This window comes from Serinus canaria, chromosome Z (genome assembly GCF_022539315.1).
Source record: "Serinus canaria isolate serCan28SL12 chromosome Z, serCan2020, whole genome shotgun sequence".
Lineage (NCBI taxonomy): Eukaryota > Metazoa > Chordata > Aves > Passeriformes > Fringillidae > Serinus > Serinus canaria.
This window is the reverse complement of record NC_066343.1, coordinates 33,999,835-34,021,136: the sequence shown is the minus strand read 5'-3', so window position 1 is coordinate 34,021,136 and position 21,302 is coordinate 33,999,835. Positions and strand designations below refer to the sequence as shown.

General features: G+C 39.5%; 1 protein-coding gene across 1 annotated transcript in view; it reads right to left on the bottom strand.

Moving 5' to 3' along the window:
- The window catches only part of ROR2 (receptor tyrosine kinase like orphan receptor 2), a 143,371-nt gene extending 139,735 nt beyond the window's left edge, over nt 1-3,636 (bottom strand). The window contains exon 1 of the mRNA XM_030237407.2: nt 3,537-3,636. Coding sequence (XP_030093267.2) covers nt 3,537-3,636 — 100 coding nt within the window. The remainder of the gene's footprint in view (nt 1-3,536) is intronic.
- Nucleotides 3,637-21,302: the final 17,666 nt, after the last annotated feature.

Genomic DNA, 21,302 nt, shown 5'->3' with positions numbered 1-21,302 from the left:
ATCTTGCATTTGTGTGCTGTTTATAGCAACAAAGAGATTAAGGGATAAAGTCCAATTCCACTACAAATGCTTAATTTAATCGAGACACTCAAGGGAAAAAAAAAAAAATCAGCGCCAGCTCTTGACCCAAAGATAAACTTCATCACTAAACTAACAACTTAATTAATGCTAGAAAGGTTTGATCAAGATTTGACCTGAAAATAGTTAATGTAGAAAATATAATTTATTAAAAACTATCTGCAAACTCCTTGTACTCAAAGATGTACTGACTTTTACCAGATGACTTGTGTTCAGTTTCCAGAGCTGAATCTCTTGCACTAAAGTCAGGATAGAACTATAGCCGAATCTTATGCAACTTTCAAGATTTAAGTATTTTACAACTTTTTCCTAGTTCAGCATTTAAAGGCATTCAGAAGTAATCCACACTTGTATTAATTTCTACACAAACACTGTAAAAATGTTGAAATTAGAGGGGTTTTTTGCTTTATGAAGTTAGGTAGAAGTTTACAAACTTCAGGGCTTTCAAAATCATAGGCATGAGTCACCATTATGTTTTCATTCCTAGACATTCTGTTGACAGAGTTTTGGTGTTTTTTGGGGGGGGTTGTTTGTTTGTTTGATTTTTTTTTTTTAACGCTGCATTCTGCATATTTCTCAAGTCACATGAGTACTAACTTCCAGCTAATTGAACGTCCTTTCCTATTTAATGGCAAGGGGGCAAAAGTCTGTAAGCCTGGTCCGTTGTGCATCACCATTTTCAACGTTGCCTCTCACCTGGCCATATTTTAAAAGTGACCAATGTAAAGGCTGAAATAACATTTTCAAAAATAAACCTTTAAATGAAATGTAGATTAACAAATACTCTGTTTACCATTAAGCAAATCTAATTAAACAGAAGAATACCCCACAACAATAGAAGTACACAAGAATTTATTGCTGTGATTATGGGCTCTCAACCACTGTGCTGCTTATTCAGAGAAGAAAATGGAGTCTCAAACTTCATGCCTATCGCCTAGAGTGAATCCACACTTTCCACAGGTGGTTGAGACGATTATCACAAGCCCGTTTATGAGGTAGCGCTAAAAAAAAAAAAAAAAAAAAAAGATAAATCCCAAATACACTTTTAATGGTAATTTATGATTTTATACTGCCTCCGAGAAGGTTGAAACCTGACATGTCTCCCGAGAGCATGGCAATACATGGAACGGGGCAGCACACTGCCCACCATAGAGGACGAAGGTACGCTGCCACACTCCCAGCAGCTTTCCGGCCCGTTTTCCCATCGCCGGGCGCTCCACCCGGGGGCAGCTCCGCGCCCGGCCAGAGGTTCCCGGGAGCCCGCTCCCCTCCACCCTCCGGGAAGTCCTGGGGAGGCTGAGGGAAAGCAGAGTCTGGCCGTGAAGAGGCAGCAGTATCGGTGCTCTCGAGCTCCAGCGGGGGGCAAGAGAACGAAGGAAGGAAGAAAGGAAAGAAGCTCACGGGACGCCTGTGCACACCTCCCTGCCGCTGCATTCGGAAAACACAGCGAGCTGCTCAGGGTAAAGGGGATAAAACGGGGACGGGACAGACAATCCGGCATCTCCTCTCGCAACCGTCGAAGGACCACCGCCATCCTCCCTGCGGCCCCGGGGGATCCCCAGAGCCCGGGACCCCGCAGGAGGGGCAGAGCAGCGGGGCAGCCTCTTCAAAGGGAGCAATAAAGGCTCTAGGAAAAATAAAGGCGACGGGAACTGACCCCAAATCCGCGAGCTCTAACATGCCCGCCTCCTGCTCTCGCCCCGGAAAGCTCCCAGACCTCTAGCTTTCTGCTGACCCTCTCCCTTCACGGCAAGGCAACAAATGGCAAGACCTCGGTCCCCGGAGTTGAATAACAGGAAATATAGGCATCTGTCACCTCCCGGGGAGAGCTAAATGGATTAGCGAAAGCAACAAAGGGAAGAAAAGCTCTTTCAAACGTGCAATTGATTAACAAGTCCCCTCTAATCTGCAGCATCACTGTTTTTCCTTAAAGACATCATCGGTCTTCTCCAGCACGTCGGTGCAATTAAGTTAAAGCCAGGAAAACGGGGGAGGAAGGCACTGCTAGCCCGCCGAGCTCCCGTGCTGCCCGGTGAGGACAGAACGGGAGGTTTACAAACCTGGCATGGAAATGGTGCAGCCTTGTCATCTGCTTCCTCAGTGCCTGGGCAAAGACTCGCGGGAAGGACTTTGAGAGTAAAGTTTATCTGCTGCAGAGGGGGAGAGGGCAATTTTCCAGAGAATGGCTTCATGAAAGATCAAAGAGCTGGATCCGGCAGCTCCTACCTCGACGGTGCATTTCACATCCCAGAGAAAACGAAAACGTTAAGCCTCCCCTTTCCTGTTCTGAAAGCTCCACAGAACTTAGGCGCGAGTGGGGGAGGGAAAAATTTAAAAAGAAAAAAAGAAAAGTTTATGCGGCTTTTTTTACAGGAACTGTCTTACACCATCGTGGCTCTCCAACCCCACACGTTCCCTTAAGGCCTCTAAATCACGGCGCTACCCTCGGAGATGCCGGACAAACTGGCATCTTTTCAGCAGCCGCGCCGCTGCTGCCACGGAGCAAGGTCAGATGTTAATAGGAACAGTTTATTCAGCCCTAAAAGCAACGGCGGAGCTCACTGAACCGCGCGTCCTAGTGTTTCCTGAGCCCAGAGTCTGACCTCCTCAGTCCCTGAGGGTCGGCCAGGTACACAGAGAAAATGGGACCCTCTGAAGCCCAAAAAGACACAGAAAGAAACCCCGCCGAGCCTCCGTGAGCTGCAAGCACGGCGGCTGCCCCCTCGCCCACTCAAGTTTAATCCCCTCCTGGTTCCCGCTGAGATTCCGGCAACATTTAACGTCCCAAATAATAACGCATTACTATAACCATTCCGAGGAGAGGCTGAAGGGCGGGCAGAGTGAAGGAGGAAGCTCCGCTCATTGCTATCCACCCTCGGCAATAACAAAACCCCGAACTTTTCCTTTGTTTTCTCCTTCTTTCGCCCTCCACCCTGCCCCCCCTCAGTGGCTACCAACCAGCCTCGGAGCGCTGAGCCGGCCGATAAGAGGCACGAAGCTCCTGTCCCTCGAGCGGGGCAGGGGCGCGAAGATGCGCTCGGGGTAAAAATTGTAGCTACCCTCGCCTCCTGCCAACCCCCGCCCCCTCGTAAAGAACACAACATCAGGTTTCCATTGTGCCAAGAAGAACCGAGGGGAAAAAAAAAAAAAAAGAAAGGAAATTTAAAAAAAAAAGAAAGAAAAAAAGGATGGCGGAAAGAAAGCGAGAAAGGAAGAAAGACAAAAAAATAAAAGAAAGAGAAAAAAGAAAAAAAAGAAGAAAAGAAAAAAAGGAAAAAGGTAATAAAAGAAGGAAAAGTAGCCAACGAATCACCACCTGGGGATGCTGGCGGGTCCCAAATGGATACGCGCAATTCTCCTAGGAACAAGAGCAGCTTTCCCTGCCTCCCCTCTCCCCATACACCCCTACTCGAAGAGCAGAAGCATCCTCCCCTCCAGCCGGGAGTCCCGCTCCTTACCTGCGGCGCGGAGGCGAAGGAGCGAGGCTGCCGCCAGCAGGAGCAGGAGGCGGCCTGCCGCCCCCCGCCGTCCCGCAGCCGCCGCCGCCGCGGGGTCCATGCTGCCCTCCCGGCAGCCGCGCACAGATCCCGCAGGGAGCAGCAGGGAGCAGCGCCTGCGGGCGCACAGGGGTCCGGTGGCGCTGCCGCAAACTCGTCCCGGGCTCCGCCGCCCCGGCCCTCCGCTCCCGCTAACGGACCGTCCCCGACTGGGGGCGGAGGAAGCTGCGCTCCTTTCCCCTCCTCCTCCTCCGCCTCCTCCTCCGCCTCCTCCTTCCCCAGCATCCGAACGTCACCCGGGACTCGACGCAGGGGAGGGGAGCGGCGGCGGGGCGCGGACGGGTCAGGGACAGTCCCATCGCTCCGGCACCCTCTGCCGGGAGCAGCCTCCGGCCCCAGCCCCGGCCCCGGGCGGGTCCGCGCACACTTTTCCCTCCTCACTCGACGATCACCAGGTGCCAGCAGGAGCTGGGCCCCCGCTGAAAGGCGAGTCCTGATCCCAGAATCCTCAGGAGCCTGCAACCTTCCTCACAAAAATCCCTAGTAAAACAAAAAGGAGCTGGCGAAAGGCACATCGGCCAAAACCGCTACGGCTTTTCTCCTTTTCATTCTTCCTCCTCGCTGCACAATTGAAGAGTTTTTGCACCCCTGCAGCGTTAAAAACAGTTACGAACACAGTTTCTCCTGCCCCCAAAACGCCCAGGGGCATCTGCCCCGCCGCACGTACTCCGGGAGGCAAGAACCAGTGCAGCTGAGATCTTCTTTGTGCTCTACCGGTTCTCTCATGATGGGGTGTCAAAAGCAAAGTTTGCTTTCTATGTTCAGCAGGCAGAAAATATTCTATTGCCAGTAGTTTCAAAATATTTCCAAGTTATTTATTACCAGAAATATGAGCATTCTGAGCATAATTTAAGTAAGCTTTTCGAGCTGATGTTTTAGTGATGGGGGGAAAGAGGGAAGAAGGAGTTGTCCTGGTTTGCATTTGCAGTCCAAAGATATCAGTATTCCAAGATAATGCAGAACTGTCAGCAGGCTTCTTTTAACTGCCTCATATAAGCTCCAAGAATACAGTTCAGCCAATTAATTGCTGCACTTTTAAAGTTATAATTAAACAACATATTTAATTAGATGTCTTCTCTGCAAATACATTTCTATTGTTTTAGATTTCAATTCTAAAGATTTGATGCGGAGTGATGCTGAATACATACAAATCCCTTTAAGTTCTTCTCCAAATCAAGCTCTAAATTCACAATAATTTTAGTGAAATTAATTTTCCATGAAATTTACTTTTTAACGGAAACAAATGCAAACTTTACAACATATTCTCTCTTTCTCCTTTTGCACCCGACTTCTTTCCTCTCAGGTTTTCAGTTCCATCTTGAAAATTCTTCTGGCACCTAAGAATGACAAAGGGAGGTCCTGATCCCTCTTTGGCAGGAATGTAGGACTGACTGATTCAGGCTCTTGCCATCACAACAACACATTTTAAAATCCCTTTCATAAACTTATGAAACCTAAGGGAAAAGTAGGGATGATCCTTTTAATAAACTCCATTCCTTGGATTAAAGGCTGCTCCAGACTTTGCTTCTTTGATAGTTAGAAGCATGCTCCTTACTTCCAGACTGTATATATTCAGATCAGTTTATATTCCTTCTCTCATGTGCCACTATTATTACCCTTCCCACTTCCCCTCTTTATGACATAAAATGACAGATTCATGCCTCAACCTTTATGTTGTTACACTTAAAAAAACTAAATATTTTAATTCCCTTTGAAATGATCAGTTATGTGTTCCCTGATCGCCCTAATTATTTTTCCCACCTAACTGAATATGCCCTATTTCTCCAAAATTTTGGGATTCTGATTTAATCTTTCTAATGATTAGCAGCTTAAGGTCGACAGAGTGCTGGAGATGCTTTTTCTATTAGAGCACTTTTAATTTCCATTCTGTGGTGAAAAGACTGATGCATAACAGTGATTTACAGCACCTTGCCAGTTATAGGTATACTATGATGTGTTAGAAAATCTACTTCCCTCTTTCTTTATAATTTCCAGTGTGTAACTAACAGCAGAGACCTGCATCAAAATTCTGATCTCACTAATCCACCCCACACCCACCCCCCCTTTTTTGTAGCTCAGTTCATCAAGAGAAGTTCCTTCTGCACCTTCTTTTATTAAGAACACCTATTAGCTCTGCATCAACAAAAAAATTTTGTTGGACATTGATAAATAAAACCAGTGTGAAGAAGTGTCCCCAAGAAACTAAAGCAGAGACAGTGCTATGATTTTTAAAACAAAGTTTAGGTGGTTAAAAAACTGTAACAATTACTTGTTTAAAGTTTTACAAATTCAAACTCTACATTCCTCTGAAATTTGTGATTGTACATATGTCTTACTTACCTTCCAGCCTTAATAGGAAATAAAAAAGTCTACATAAATTTGTCTACATTTTGCATAATCATCCCAACAAATAATATTTTGGGTTTTTCTCTTGCGGTCTCAAATATCTCACAAAATAACTAGGATATAGAGCCACTTTTTGCATTTGGGAATAAATTAGCATTTGATAGAAACTTTGGTTGAGAATAATTTTTCTGACTTGGGAGGGGAAACTAGTTGTTTCATGAAGGTTAAATGACTTGGCCAAGTTTGCTACTGAGAATTTAAGTCATCTTCAGTCCCACAAATTATTTTGCCACTAACCACAAAAACTGCTATTCATATTTCACATTGCAAGTAAAGTCACTACAGTGAAGAAACCACAGCACGAATTCTCACTCTGTATTGTAGAAAAACATGTACAGCAAAGACACATGGAACAACTGCACATTCCGAGCTGGTTTCCCCAATTCACATAAGCCATTAGAGAGATCACATGTGTTGTGCAGCATATGGTCTCAAACTGTTTTGTCACTAGCTGAGAAAAAAAAAAAGCTGTGCACGTATTTGTTTGCATGACCATATGGTATGTGCCTGATAGGAGCAGTTAAAAGCAATGGGCAAAGCTGGAATTCAGCACAACCTTCCTGGGGAATCCCTGACAGAATTTGGGTGGATTTCCTATGCCATTTTTGTCTGCTTTAATAATAAATATGACAAAATATGACTTTAAAGAAAGTGTAAGATTAAATGTGGTTACAACTTGAAGGTCTCAGTGTGTCTATAAACATCCTGCAAGCTTAGATAAACTTTAATTGGTACACTATCTTTAGTAAAAAATTAATTCCTCACCTGGTCCTTTTACTCTTGTGATGAAAGCAGCACAGAAAACATTACCTACATGTTTCACATTTTCAGGATCAACTCTTGGGCTTTATTCTTCAGTATTAAAATACATTACATAGATTCCCAACATTGGCCAAAAATAAAAAAAAAGGATTTGGGCATAAAACAAAGGATTTTTAGACACTAAAATCCAAATTTTTAGTGCAAAAATGCACCTATTTAGTCTTTAATTCTTAGCTAAATCCTGTTAAGTGTAAACATTTCTTATGTGATCAGTTATACATGTTCAGAACTGCCCCAGCCACAGCAACTGAGCGACAGAGTTGCTCAGAGATCCAGAAACATTCCTGCTACAGCACCTGAGATTCTTGACAAACTGTGCCTGATTCTGACCGCACATACAGTTTTAGTCACTATCTTCTGAAGAGCATATTTTGGAAGAAAACTGAGGTGATCGTGCTCAGTGTTATGTATCAGCCCAGCAAATACCAGCCTAACCCATGGAGAGCTGGGCTCTTGACCTTTCTTGACATCTAGGTCCTCAGGGAATGACTTGGTCACAATACACTGTGCAGAAGAGTGGGACACATTCTACTCCACTAACTGGAGCTCTGCCAGTGTATGCAAACAAACTGGAGTTTGGGATGGAAGTGGGAAGGCACAAAGGAAAGCTGGATTGCTCAGACATTGCTCAGCATAATGTAGGAATTCGATGAGACTGTTGGTCACCTGATAAATGTTACAGTTAGTAAAATAAAAAGCAAATAGTTTGGAGCAGCTATTCAAAAAAAGAACTGCATGTTTAGAGTCTACCTGCATATTTCTGTGGTTTGTTGTTTTGTTGCCTTTTTTTTTTTTTTAACACTAATTAGAAAATGTTTTCCTACCAAAAAAACCCCAGAACATTTCTACCATGAGAAAGGTATCTCACCCATTTCTTAGGAGCCGTGTCATTGCTTTTGTTTCCAGGTCAAGATACACAAACATGTTAAGTAGTACTGCTATAGGAGCCAACACACCAGAATAACAAACCTGGAAGCATTCACACCATTAACAGTCTTATTAAAAGAAGATCACCATGGATATTTCTCATGTCTAGAACCACAGGAAACAATAAACAAAGTTTCTCATTTGATTCATAAGTTAGGATGCAGACAACACACCCCAAAACCGAGCCAATTGCCCTAACTTGTAAAATCACACTCACCCAATGGTTTGAGCATCCTGCATTATCTTCAGAGTGGTGCACCCCCAAACCTCTTGAGTCATAAAAACTGAAAGGGGGAAAAAGCTGCATCTCTCTTCTGTATCCATTATTCCGACATGTGAATAACTGATTGAAGATAAAAATCTGAATAATGACTGGGGCTTAGGTTTTCATTATATAAATTAAACAAGAACACAAGTGTCCGATTTAATTTAATTTAGGACTCAAATACTCCTTGAAATTGTTATGATTACAGTAAAGGGCAATCTTGGCATTTAGTCTTATGCTCAAAAAAATAAAACCAATGTTCTTTTATCATGCAGTTTTCATTATCATCTTGTTGGGTGTACTGAATTACTTATGTATATTTATTTTAGTCATTTATGTCAGCCATCCCATGTCACTAGCATGCTACAGTGTTGTAAATAGCATGTGAACAATTAAAATTGTAGCTATTTAACTTATGTAAACTTCAAGGCAAGTTCTAGCTGTCAGACTGGGGCACCAACCATCAGACATTTGACTGACTGCAAAGTAAAAAAAAGGCTGTCTAGTCATCCCTGACACCCTAAGTTACTTCCATAGTTCATAAAGAACTATAAATGTACCACCCAAGCTCAAGTGCTGGAATAAAATGCTGAGTGCTGCAGTTTACAAGGCAAGAGCAAAAATACATCATTATGTCAGTGAGACAGACACAACCATGTCAGTGGATCCTACACCAAAGATTCATACACCCTGCAGGATAAAAATACAGTTCAATTTAAAAATGCATCCGATTTTTGCAAGTCATTACAAAGCTATATATTATTTCATTTTGAAAGATCATCCAGATGTGAAAGTATCAAACAAACCTGAACTGAACCAAGAATTTTAATCAGCATCCAAGGGGTACTGACTATGGAGAATGTTCTTTTGAGAGCCTGGACATGCCTGTCACTTTCTAAAAGACAGTTATGGGGGAAGTTGGGAGAGAGCAGATAATAAAAGACGAGGATTTTTTTTTCCCTATTCCATGTCATCTGGGTTTGGGGGCATTTTGTTGGTTTTGGTGTTTTTTCAGGTTTAGGGGTTTTTTTTGTGTGGCTTCTGTTTTGTTTGGTTGGTTTTGGTTTTGTTGTTGTTATTGTTTTGCTTTTTAAAGGTAGCCTTAGCTAGGGAACAGGCAATCTTCAGGAGTGGAACATGGAGGTTCAGGCCCACAGACAGATGGATATGCTTGGGAAAGAGGTGAAATTTGTAAGGAAACCAAAAGCAGTCATCACAATTTATTTTCTCTTATATTTTAGATATGAAGTTTCTGGCAACTCCTCTGCCTTTGGAATCCCAAAAGGCCCCCAGAGAGACAACAAACAGTCTAGCAGAGGCAAGCTACAATACTGCAGCAGGGATCAGCCATGTGGTAAAACAAAAACCTTCCCTCTTCTCCCCCAGACTTGGGGGCACATATTGCATGCACACACAAGGGAGCAAGGGCAGCCACAGAAAGAGCTTTAAAAAGACAGCACACAAACAGTAACAGGAACGTGAATACAGCTAAAATCCCTTCTGTGCTGCTGTGTTCTGTGGCATGGAGCAGGTGAGTGCTGCTGGCTCTCAGTACACATTCCCCAGGTTTTTCCCTTTGGCTTGTAATCCTGACGAAGACAGTCTGCAACATTTTTCCCTTCTTTTACCTACAGTATGAATTCTGAAACATGTGGAAAGAACATTCAGTATATTGATGAATATTAAAATATTTGGAATACCATAAGCTAATAATGTATTCCACAGCGTTCACATAACATTATGCCTAAAGAATAGGAACCTGTGAGAGTGACTTGGGCTCTAACAGATTTACAAGCTTGAATAAAACTGCTTCACACACAACTAGTTAACAATATAGACAATAAAGACTTCACACTGAAGTACACTAAAGCATATGTGATTATATTGGATAGTACTTTTAAAACATTTTAAAGACAACTTTCCTCCTCAGAGAGATTTGCAAAGCCAATCACCTGGAACAAAACCAAATATTGTATTCCCAGCTACTACGTGAATCATTGAGGTTCACTTCTATTAAAAGCAGTATAGTGCTAACAAGTAAAGTTATTTTAAAATACACTTTTTCATTATATCCAATTGCAAGGTTTACTTGTGTCTCAATTGTGTCTAAAATCACTTTGATTTTGCAGTGTTACTACCTTCTATAGAGTATTTTTTCCTTCTTTTTTGTCTGTGCAGCAATCCCATAAATATAAAGACTTTACAAGAAAAAAATCCACCAAAACAGAACAGTAAAGTGAGGTATTTCTGTTTACTTAAAGAGGCTTGCTACCTCTTCTCATTCCTTTTATTGGCATTAAAGCAAACTGAATAGTTAGTTGCTAAACAACTTCAAAAAGGAGTTTGTTCCTTTTCTGGCCCTCTTTTAGAACTGCCTGTTTTCTTTGAAGTGATTTTTTAATATCTAATTGTCCCATCTCTTCTGTGTAAAAGGATAGAAACTTTATCTAAATATGTTTTTCCTTCATGATCTTATCATCATACCTTTTACATTCTGTATCCTTCATACACAAAAGAGACACAACAAGACTAAAGACAAGTAATGGTTAGAAAAATGATTCACGTTTTGTTTTACATTTGATTGCAAACTCAGTCTGACCTACCAAGGGAGATAGGCAATTGCCTCAGCCTAAGGGCAGATTATCCCCATACACAAGAGGCAAAGGGATTTCAGTCAGTAAGTTTTTTCACCTTTTATTAGGGAATCAATATTTTTGTCGCTGGTCTGCTGCTTTGATGACACCATGTTCTGTTTCACTTCCAGACTTGTGAGAATACATTTTGGAGTCCAAGTCACAGTTATGAAACTGAATTTCTTCTAATCTGAGGGTCTGCTTACAGGGATCAGTACCCCTCATCTGGCATCAGTCAACATCCCCACTTTAAGCAAACAGGCAAGGATGGATTATCAGTTCAGTCACTACTGTTGTCCCAAGCAGCTATAATTTTACCAAGATCAAGCAGGAAAGAAAACATACTTTGGTTTCTATGTTGTTCAGAAATTCCTATATCATAGATATTGATAGAGGCTTATCTTACTTGCCCCACTTTAGCAGCTGTGCTACACAAGTGTCTATCTGCCTTATCAGAAAGCCTCTCAAATGAACACTTCTTAATATCTTTCTTTCTCAACCAACCACAGCAGCAGCAGCCGCCAACTTCTTGCAAAAAATCTGTAATTATTTTAAATAGCACAGTTAAATTAGACTCAGATGCTCTGAGCTATTGCATAGACTTGATGATATTTCTAAGACACCACTGTAATTTTTGTGGAGAAGAGTTCATCTAAAAGTCCCCAGCATGTGCCAGTCTCTGTCTTGTGCAACAGCTAACATTAGGCAATGCTGGCCCAGCAAAAATTAGACCCTGTGCAACACTGTCCCCTGTCTCAGGTTCTCAGTACCTACCAAGCAGTGTGAGAATCAACCCACCTAAGAAAAATACCGAGTGGAGAAAGAGGACAGCTCATTTCCAGCTCTAAAGTCCTCTGAGAATGTCAAAAATAAATGTAAAGAATCTGAATAGCACTTTTTCTGTTGCCTGCAAGTTGTGGATAATAGGAAAAGCAAAAGACAATGGAGGGTAATATTAGTTCTCTGTGTGGTTTGTTCTGAAGTACTTGGTATTTAATAGCAGCTAAATCAGGCAAGAAGGCGTAGACTGGTTTGGCAGAAAGTTTGCTCTAGTACGTAACATAAAACATATGAAGGTGATCTATTTAACCTCTGCACTTCTACCCTTGCACAGCTTTTAATTCAACAGGAAGTAGGGAAAGACAGCAGATATAGATATAGATATAGATGATGATATAGATATAGATGATGATATAGATATAGATAGATAGATGATGTAGATGATGTAGATGATATAGATTATATATATATATATATATATACACACACACACACACACTTTTAAAAGGGTAGGAGAAGATTTTGTTCTTTTGTGACTCACAGGGCTGCTCATACTGAAAAGAACCTCAATGGAGCAGAGGGCTTCTGAGCCACACATGGCTCAGAAGTAAAAAGAACTAAATAAATATATCTGGGTGTAAGGAATAATGAGAAATATTTTTTTTCCACTGTAAAATGTGTGCCCATGTGTGTGTAGCTTCAGTATTTTTCAGCAAAACTGCAGCCAGTGGAGATGAGTAAGAAACTGACAGCTTTCCTTGGATATCAACCTCATTGATGAATTTTCTGTGTGAACAAGAGCTTGAGTTCCTAGGACACACAGACCTTATACTGGGTATTTATTAATGATGTACCAGAGGCATGGTCTTATACTGATCTGTATATTATTGAAATAAAGAATCTTACAATACCTTCTAATGCAACTAACCACCAGTATCCTAAACTCACTTTTTTTTCCCCCTTTTTGTTTAAATTCTTTGGAAACAATGCCATTAAATCAAAAGGAAGAAGACAGCATTAACAGTGCAGAAAGGAGAAGATAACTTAAAACAGAGTTTGCATATATTTGTTCTACAACCAGTTTCTGTTTACATTTGGAATTTTATAAAATTTTGTTATTGTATTCCTAGGCAATAAAATTCTTATTAAAAAAATTTAGCTGGAACACAAGTATTTTCCTCATCTACAATATGACTGAGTTATTCCTACTCTTGGAAATTTAACTTTTTCTGTTTACTTTTAGCTACAATTTCAAATATTTTAAATAAAACAAAAGAAGATGTTAAGAATTCTGGGGCAAAGCCTAATCAAAAAACTGCTGCCCTTAGCATTGATAATAGCCAAAGAAGTGTAATGTTTAAGGCTTTAAAGTTAGCCTTCCTATTACCTACAATAAACTCCACTGAGTTTATTTTATTTATTCAGTGATATGTAAGGTTGGGGTGACTTCTGGGATGACTTCCTACAACTTTTTCAGTTTTCGTTAGCATTCGTGGGAGTAACATACATGCATCAGTGTCAAGACAAACTTGAAAAGAATTAATCTTTAAATAAAAAGGCACATTTAAAGAGAGATTTCTATCAGTGCATTTTACATGACTATGAAAGATTTTGATTTCATCCACACTCAGCAGGGGTGCCCGTTATTCAAACCATGTGGTATCTGCTTGGTATGCAGGGCATAAATACTGCTGCTGTCAGCATTTGCTTTAAAATCTGATGCAATATATTACAAAGAAGATTTGAACAATCATAACTAAAATTTGTTGGGAAGACATGAAACAAAGGTTTGAATGAAGTTGAAAACTTATGGAAACAATAAAATCTGAAATGTTATAAAAAGAAACTTAGTATCCACATGGGAACTATTCTAAAACCTTCTTAGCATATTTTAATCAGACACGCCTAACAAAGTAATACAACCAACTTCTATATAAACAAAAACATTCCTACCTTACAACAAAGGGATTAAATACTGCAGTTTACATTTTTTGCAGCTACCATATATAGGAATACTTGGTAAATCTGATGGCATTAAACTTAGAAAAAAATGTACAGCCAATCAGCAAAATGGTTTCCGACATATATCTCTTTATCAGGTCTTTTTTCACTATTTTCCACTCTCTAATCTGTATTCACATTGACATTCACACAATGTCATTCTAACAGCTTTATTCCATCTACCTTTATTTGGTCTTCTTAAACCTTATGAGAAACTCTTCTCTCTAAAATACGTACACTGAAAAGCATAACCACCACAACCTGCAATATTTAAATTTATTTAAAGTTTAACTATTGATGTTGCTCTAATTTGATATTTAGACAGGTCTATGAGAAGTTATGAAGGAGTTCAGATGAAACAGTTCTTTCCAAAAGAGATCTAAAGATGAATTACACAGCTGATACAGAACTTGAAATAGACAACTGTGTCATATTAAATATTTTATACTACGTAATTTATTGGTCCAGAGGTTTTCAAAGTCTTATGAAAACATGACTATTTACAAGGCAAAATTAAAGAAGCTGTGTTAACAACTTTTTAGAGATGAAGGATCCTTTGGAACATTGATCAACATTTTAGAGAAAATGTGACAATAATAGAAATAACACCTGTGTCTCTGATCAGGATATTAAAATGCATACTACTTTGACATTCAGTCGGTGCTTCAGAAGACTGGTCTTCATCTCCACTCAAAAAAATCCTTCCTTTCCCACTCAAGTAGTGAAGTCTCCTCTGCCAAGCTCCAGTTACATTAATTTTAACATATTGAGGATTAAAAAGTAATGTGGAAGCATAAGGGAACACCTAAATGCATAGCAGACAATATTTATAAACATGGAAAGAACTCCCAGAAGGGTATTTGAGATAGTAAAAGATATTTTGCATTATTTATAGTGATACTAATTAAAGGAAATGAGACCAGCACTGCGGGATTTTACTAATAAAAATGTTGTTTTGCACATTTAAGATTATTAAAGATCTGAGATTAAGATTATTTAAGATTATTTAAGATTATTATTTTAGGAAGCAGAAAGGATATTCTTAAGATGAGGTTAAAGTCATCTTTTTTATAGGTGTTCCTTGGTCTGCTGTAGACAGCAAACTGTTAAGTTCCTAGGCAGACAGACCAGGATCCAGTATGGTTAGTCTTTAATTAACTATGTTCAGCAGAAGTATTTTAGTATCAGATTAAGACTAGACTTTCCTGAAAACTATTAATATGTATTCGATTCAATTTGATTCAGCTTCAAAACAGATTACAGGGCCTCTTGAGATCCTTTCCAAGATAATTTTTATAAAAACAGCAAGATGGATCTAATTGTTAATATATAAAAAAATACAAAATCACTCTGTGACCACATTAAAATGCTAAATTCTACCACCAGAAAAGTATTTTTCACTCACATAAATAAACAGTGAAGAATCAAAGTTTGTTTATGAAGATGAATACAATGAAGTTGAGTCTGAACTGATGACAATCATTATTTTTATTTTATTTCATTAAATGTCACCATCAAATATAGATTCTATCACAAATCATGAAAATAACTTTTAAGGGACATGTCAGAATTAACCAAGGATAAAGGTTCTGATGAGAGGATGACCAATTATTCTGATGGCAGAAGAAAAATACATCTGAACTGTGCTTTTGTCCCTTTTTCACCTCTTCTTTTTGGCCTCAACACAGCCAATTCTATTTGCCAAGGTGGTGATATATCCTTATGGAGATGTCCACAAAAAGAATATCTCCACATAGAAAACTAAAATATTTTCATCAATTTAACCAGTGGCAAAGATTCTACAGTTCTCAACTCTTGCCCTTCTATTTGTATGGCTTACTTATTTTTTCTTAAAGAAAAAATAATGGTTTATTAAAAAGTAATGATGTGCAATAATAGGAAAACAGCAATGTAGTAAGAGTAAAGTCCACTGTCCTTTATTCACTGCTTCATTTTCAGAAGCCAGCTTCCATAGCATCAAAGGGCTGGCCAGGTGTGGGGATTTTAGGCTTTCTTTTAAGAATTATTTTTCCTGCCTACTGTGCAGCTAGACTACTGATATAATATAGCAAACATTTATTTTTGTGTTAGACAGATAAATGATGGTATTAGAGCACAAAGTTTCTTAAAGAGCAAGGTTGCAGGGACTTCAGTGACCACTGAAGCACAGAACCATCTGTCAGACATGCTATCAGAATGCATAGGCCATGTATTTCTGGATTTAGCTTCCTATTCTTTCTAAAGCTGTTAATCCTACCTCATCACAGTTACCCATTTTGCACCAGTAACAAACTTCCTCTCATTTCCTTGCTTTGATGGACCTATGGCACCAGTTTTATCCCTAATACATGGCACCTTGTATTTCAGTATCTCACTTCTTGCTCTGAGGCCACAATAAATCACCTAGAGCTAACTATTATACTGATAAAAGGATAAAAATTGAGGTTTCAAAGTCTCTGAAATATTTCAGAATAACAGTTTGATGAGCCAGAGCATAAAGTTCAGGCAGGACTTATATCCAGTGGGATTCTGTGGGGTATGTGGTGTGTGGGTACTGGTTAAATTTCCCACTTTCCAGTACTCCACACTCAGATAATACACATTTCTAAACACTACCACCCAACACCAAATCCCTAAGTATACTATTAGGCTTATATTGGCAAATAATGTGATCTGCATATTCCTCAGTCTTGCCATAATCTCCTATTTACAATTAAAGGTCTTGTTTCAAATCAGGGCCCTCAGAAGCTGGGACAATGGTGGTCGAAGTTATTCTGTAGGTTTTTTTAAATCACAAGAACTGTGAAAAGACTACAATTGAAGCCATAGTTTGGGTATAAATAATGACTCAGACAACTGTTTTTTATTTTCATTTTTGTTTTCACTGACTGAGAATGTAAATTGAACTTTAGTGCTATTGTGCTTTGTTCTCCCTCTCTGTGAAAAAATGTGTTCTGCATTAAATTGCATGGATAAACTCAAACAGCTCCAAATATCACCCTTCAGCTTTTGTATAACACAAGAGCCAAGAAAAGATAGAGAATGTGGTTTTATGACCAACAGATGGTGTAATTGGTATCATAGATGTTTTTATGTCAGGGGGTCGTAGGTTCAGTCTCCATCTGGAGCCTTCTCAGATCTGCTGTGTAGCCCAATGATTAAAGAAGCTATATTGGGTCAAAGACACAACCACCTGCCTGAGGGTAAAAGAATTGCTTTCTTGATCTAGCTGTTATACTACAGTTGCCTCCCATACTACAGTTTTCAAGCCAACCACTGCAGCAGTTAATAACAGGACTGCACAAAATATTCAACACCAATTTGCTCCTATCCTTCGAGTTTCTCAGGATCTTTTGACAAATCTCATAAAAGTAAGTCTTGTCTTGTTTACGTGAGTGAAAAGCTATTCTAACTCAGGATAATAAATAATTGTAAAGGACCAAAACCCAAGGAAAAGGAAGCAAGTAGACTGGATAGACCTTGAGAGATTCAGCATTGTTCAGTTGGCCAAGAGGGCTCACACCTCCCAGTCAGAATTAAGATCCACTGATGGTAAAATGCAACATCAGTGCTCAGCACAATTGGTCTTAGCTACAGTTTATGGATTAAAATACTAAAAAATGTTCCAATCTTACAGTGTTAAGTTTGTATGTGGTTTACCTAAAGGGTGTACAGACAGATCAAACATAGTAATTTATGCACACAATGAGATCATCAGTTTACTTCCCTTATGGGGTGAGTCTCAGCAGTAATAAATACACAAAACCAGTGAAACTGCAGCTTCACTGGAAACCAATACTGTCACTTCCATGAAGCAGGGAATCTATATACTCAGAATTATTACACAGTGCACCAAACTTGCCTGGCGTACCTCCTAATTCAGTTGTTCTCTATAGAGCTGGTGCCAGAGTGTTTACCTGGATAACACCAAAAATGAGCAAAATATTTCTTCTAATTAAAAAAACATCTGGCAAGTTACTAGTTTCAGGAAGTTCTGCCACAGGGAATCATATGAGTCTTCACAAACTCTGGACAGCAGTACCCCTGTGCTAGACAGAAACCCATCCAGGATCTAAATTTTAAAGATAATGACACAAGCATGAGTAAAATTATTTCATTTATCACATTTATGTGCTAACACATAAAAAAGCAGTAAAGTCAAACTCTTTCAGAATGTTAAAATATTTGCTTATATTCTGTTTTAAGGATTCTCCCACGCTAATGATAAACTTGGTCAATATTTGTACTTTAAAATATGCTTCAACACAAATCAAAAGCTAATATTAAATAGACATGGATATTTTCAAAATTTAAACACATACCTATTATTTTAACTGATCATAAATACAAAGAAAATAACATGTGATCTCATTACAAACTTTAAAATTTCTTTTCCCCTATATGACTGAAGTAACAGCCTGCTAGATCGGTATAATCACTCAATGAGGACTTCTCTGGCAAACCTACATCCCTGATGTAGGTTCAATAACACAAATTCAATATCACAAATTTTAACTGTTGATAATACACAAGACTATGTGCTTCTTTTTGCAGATCCATAAGCAAAATATACAAATGCCTTCTGAATATACAAAATACACATAAGACTTCTAAAGACATGTGTCTTCAAAAAAGCAGTTGCAGGTGTTTGACTGCATTTGCTTCAATGCTAAACATATATCTGCATGTGGTGTCATTCACATAAGAAATCTTTGCTGGTATAAAAAAAAACTTGAGATGCAGTAAGAGGGGAAAAAAGGTGTATTTTCTCTCTCATATCACAAAAATATGCATTTCTATTTATTTTTACTTAACACAAGCAGTGGATTCTTTTCCTTTAACACAAAAAAGATATTATTTCTGCTGCAGAGCACTCTTCCTAATAGGCTGTGCTTTGGAGAGGATAACAATTGCCACTTCAAAGAAATAATATATATTTCCATTCCAGTCACCTCTATGTAGCTGAGACATTTCAAGTAGAGGCAGGATTTATAAAAATAAGTAAATTTAACTGACCAAAATATCTATACTAGGTGCTGAGTATATTGCTTAGACATTTGAGTGCAGACAAATGGGAAACACCATCAACACAATCAATCAGCAGCCAAAAAAATCCAGCTTGTTAATTTAAGTACTTCTGTGTGAATTCATGTAGCCTGTCCTCATGGATGCATTATGTCCTCTTCCTCCAGTTGTCTCCTGAAATCCATCAATACTCCCTTTAAGTGGTGATAGACAAACAGAGAACATTGTGTTCTAGCAGTCTAAGATTCTGCTGGGACTACTCTTGTTCACTGAGAGTAAAGGGCTGTGTCCGTCAGTCCCTTCAGTCATCCAGTAACATACTCAGAGCTTGGGCATTGTGCAAATTTCATGCTGCTCAAGAACAGTTCCACATTAATTGCTGCTATTTTATCACCTGTTACAACAAAAACTCTTTCCTCCTTGAGTTAGGTCACTAAATATTTTTTCTGTCCTGCTGGCTGCAAAAAGAATCTGTTTGGCTAAAGCAGTACACATGCACTGAACTTTTAGGGTTTTTCCATTTTAAGGCTTGAAGCGGCCAAAACTTGTTCAAACCCTGCCGTGCTGATACCAATTTTTATCTCTGGGCAAAACTGTTAGGAGGTTATGGAGATACTTTTGTCTAGTTTTCAACAGTTTTTGTGGGCTTACACCAGGCTGATGACTGGTTGCCTCTGCAGTTTCTCAAGGTTCCACCTTAGGCCCAGCTCTCTTCAGTATCTCCATGAACAACTTGCATTCAGGATTCAAAGATACACTAAGTCTGCCAGTGGGAGGAGCTGCCAACTCCCTTGAAGGCAGAGAGACCCTGCAGAGACCTTGACCAATCAGAGGACTGAGCAATCATCAGCTGTATGGCATTTAACAAGGAAAGGTGCTGGATTCTGCTCCAGGGAGAGGTCAGCCCAGGATGTACAAACTGGAGAACAGGATGCTGGAAAGGAGTGCCACAGGAAGCCACATAGGTGTCCTTGTTGAGGGCAAGTTGAATTTAAGTCAACTTGCAGCCAGGCAGCCAGGAGGACCAGTTGAGTCCGGCACAGCATCACCAGCCTGGCAAGGGAAGGGATTGTCCCGCTCTGCTCTGCTCAGCCTCACCTTGAGTGCTGGAGGCAGTTTTGGGTGTCACAATATAAAAAAGAATACAAAGCTATTAGAGAGTGTCTACAGAAGAGTAATGGAGAAGGTGAAGAATCTAGAGCAAAAGCCATACGAAATGCAGCTGAGGTCCCTTGGTCTGTTCAGCCTGGAGAAGAGAAGACTGAGGGGAGACTTGTAAGTGGAGGAGCAGGGGAAGACTGATCTCTTCTCTGTGGTGACGAGTGACAGGACCTGAAGGAATGGCCTGAAATTGTATCAGGGGAGGTTTAGGCTGGGTATTAGGAAAAGGTTCTTCCCTGAGAGGGTGGCTGGTGAACAGGCTCCCCAAGGAAGTGGCCACAGCACCAGCCTGGCAAAAGCTCAGAAAATATCTGGGCAACGCTCTCAGGCATATGGTGTGATTCTTGGGGCTGTCCTGTGCAAGTTAAAGAGCTGGACTTAGATGATCTTTGTGGGTCTCGTCCAACTCAGGGTATTCTACGATTCTGTAGTCTCTTTTATTAACCCAGCAGAGAAAATGTATTTATAGAAAGATATATGAATACTTAATAAATTCCCCTTGATATCACACACCAAATTCTTCCCCCAGGTTGCAAAACATATATATAATGTCACTAATTTGCTGGTTTCTTTGTGATGCATCTGGATCTAATTTTGCTGTGAAGTGAGACACTATTTTATCTTGCAAACAGCTTCTGATTATGCGACAATTCTCAGTACAAGCTCAGCATTCTCCAATGTACATTGTTACTGCCTAGACTTTGAAGGGACCAACAATGGGTGAGCAACAATTCTGGAGGAAAATTGCAGACAGAATTGCACTTCTGCAGACAGAATCTGCTGCAGCTCTACTGCAGCACCTTGCAGTCAACTTACTACTCTTAACCAGCATCTAATAAGCACTTGTATTTTGTGTTCAAATTGAAGGCTCCTCAAATACTTCTAAATTCCATCTTTGTAAAAAACACCATCTTCCATCATACTCACCTTATAGTACTTAAAAATTGTTTCCATTTTTGACCTGTAATTCCAGCATAACTGACAATACAGCTGAGAACCACACTCTATGGTTTCAAATTGGGAAAAAATACTAAAATATTCTGTACCTAGAAGTGATCATTGACACCTTGAGTATTTGTTTCCACAGACTTCAACTTACACTTAGCAGTCACCAGCACTATGCACCATGAAAACAGGTCACTATATTTTCATTGGCATCATCAAATAAATAAAATTAATTTGTACAATCATATTAAAGCAAACACTCACTACTTGGGTTATTTTCAAGCATCTAGCAATACATTTAGTGTTGGTGTCTGTCCTGAAAAATGAAGGAAATAAAGCAGGAAGATGACTGGAAAACAAAAATGCAGGAAATCAAAAAGGTTAAAGAAACAAGAAAGCAACCTATTTAAAAGTTCTAATATTTTAAAATCCTTAAACATTAAAATTCTTATTCTCAAAATAGTAATCAAGGTTAAGCAGTTTTTAAAGTTGAGCAGGTAATGGATTTAAAATTTGTTTATTAAAAATTTTAATAAGCAAATTTTAGTAAAACTATCATGCCAAGTTCTCTTATCCATACATAAGTCTGGAGATTTATTCTTGCAAATGCTGATTACTGTTTAGTAGCGACTCTTTGTATTTAGCCTGTCTTTGAAAATCTAAAGCTGGATTAAAAAAAAGACCTATAGTATTTCACCAATA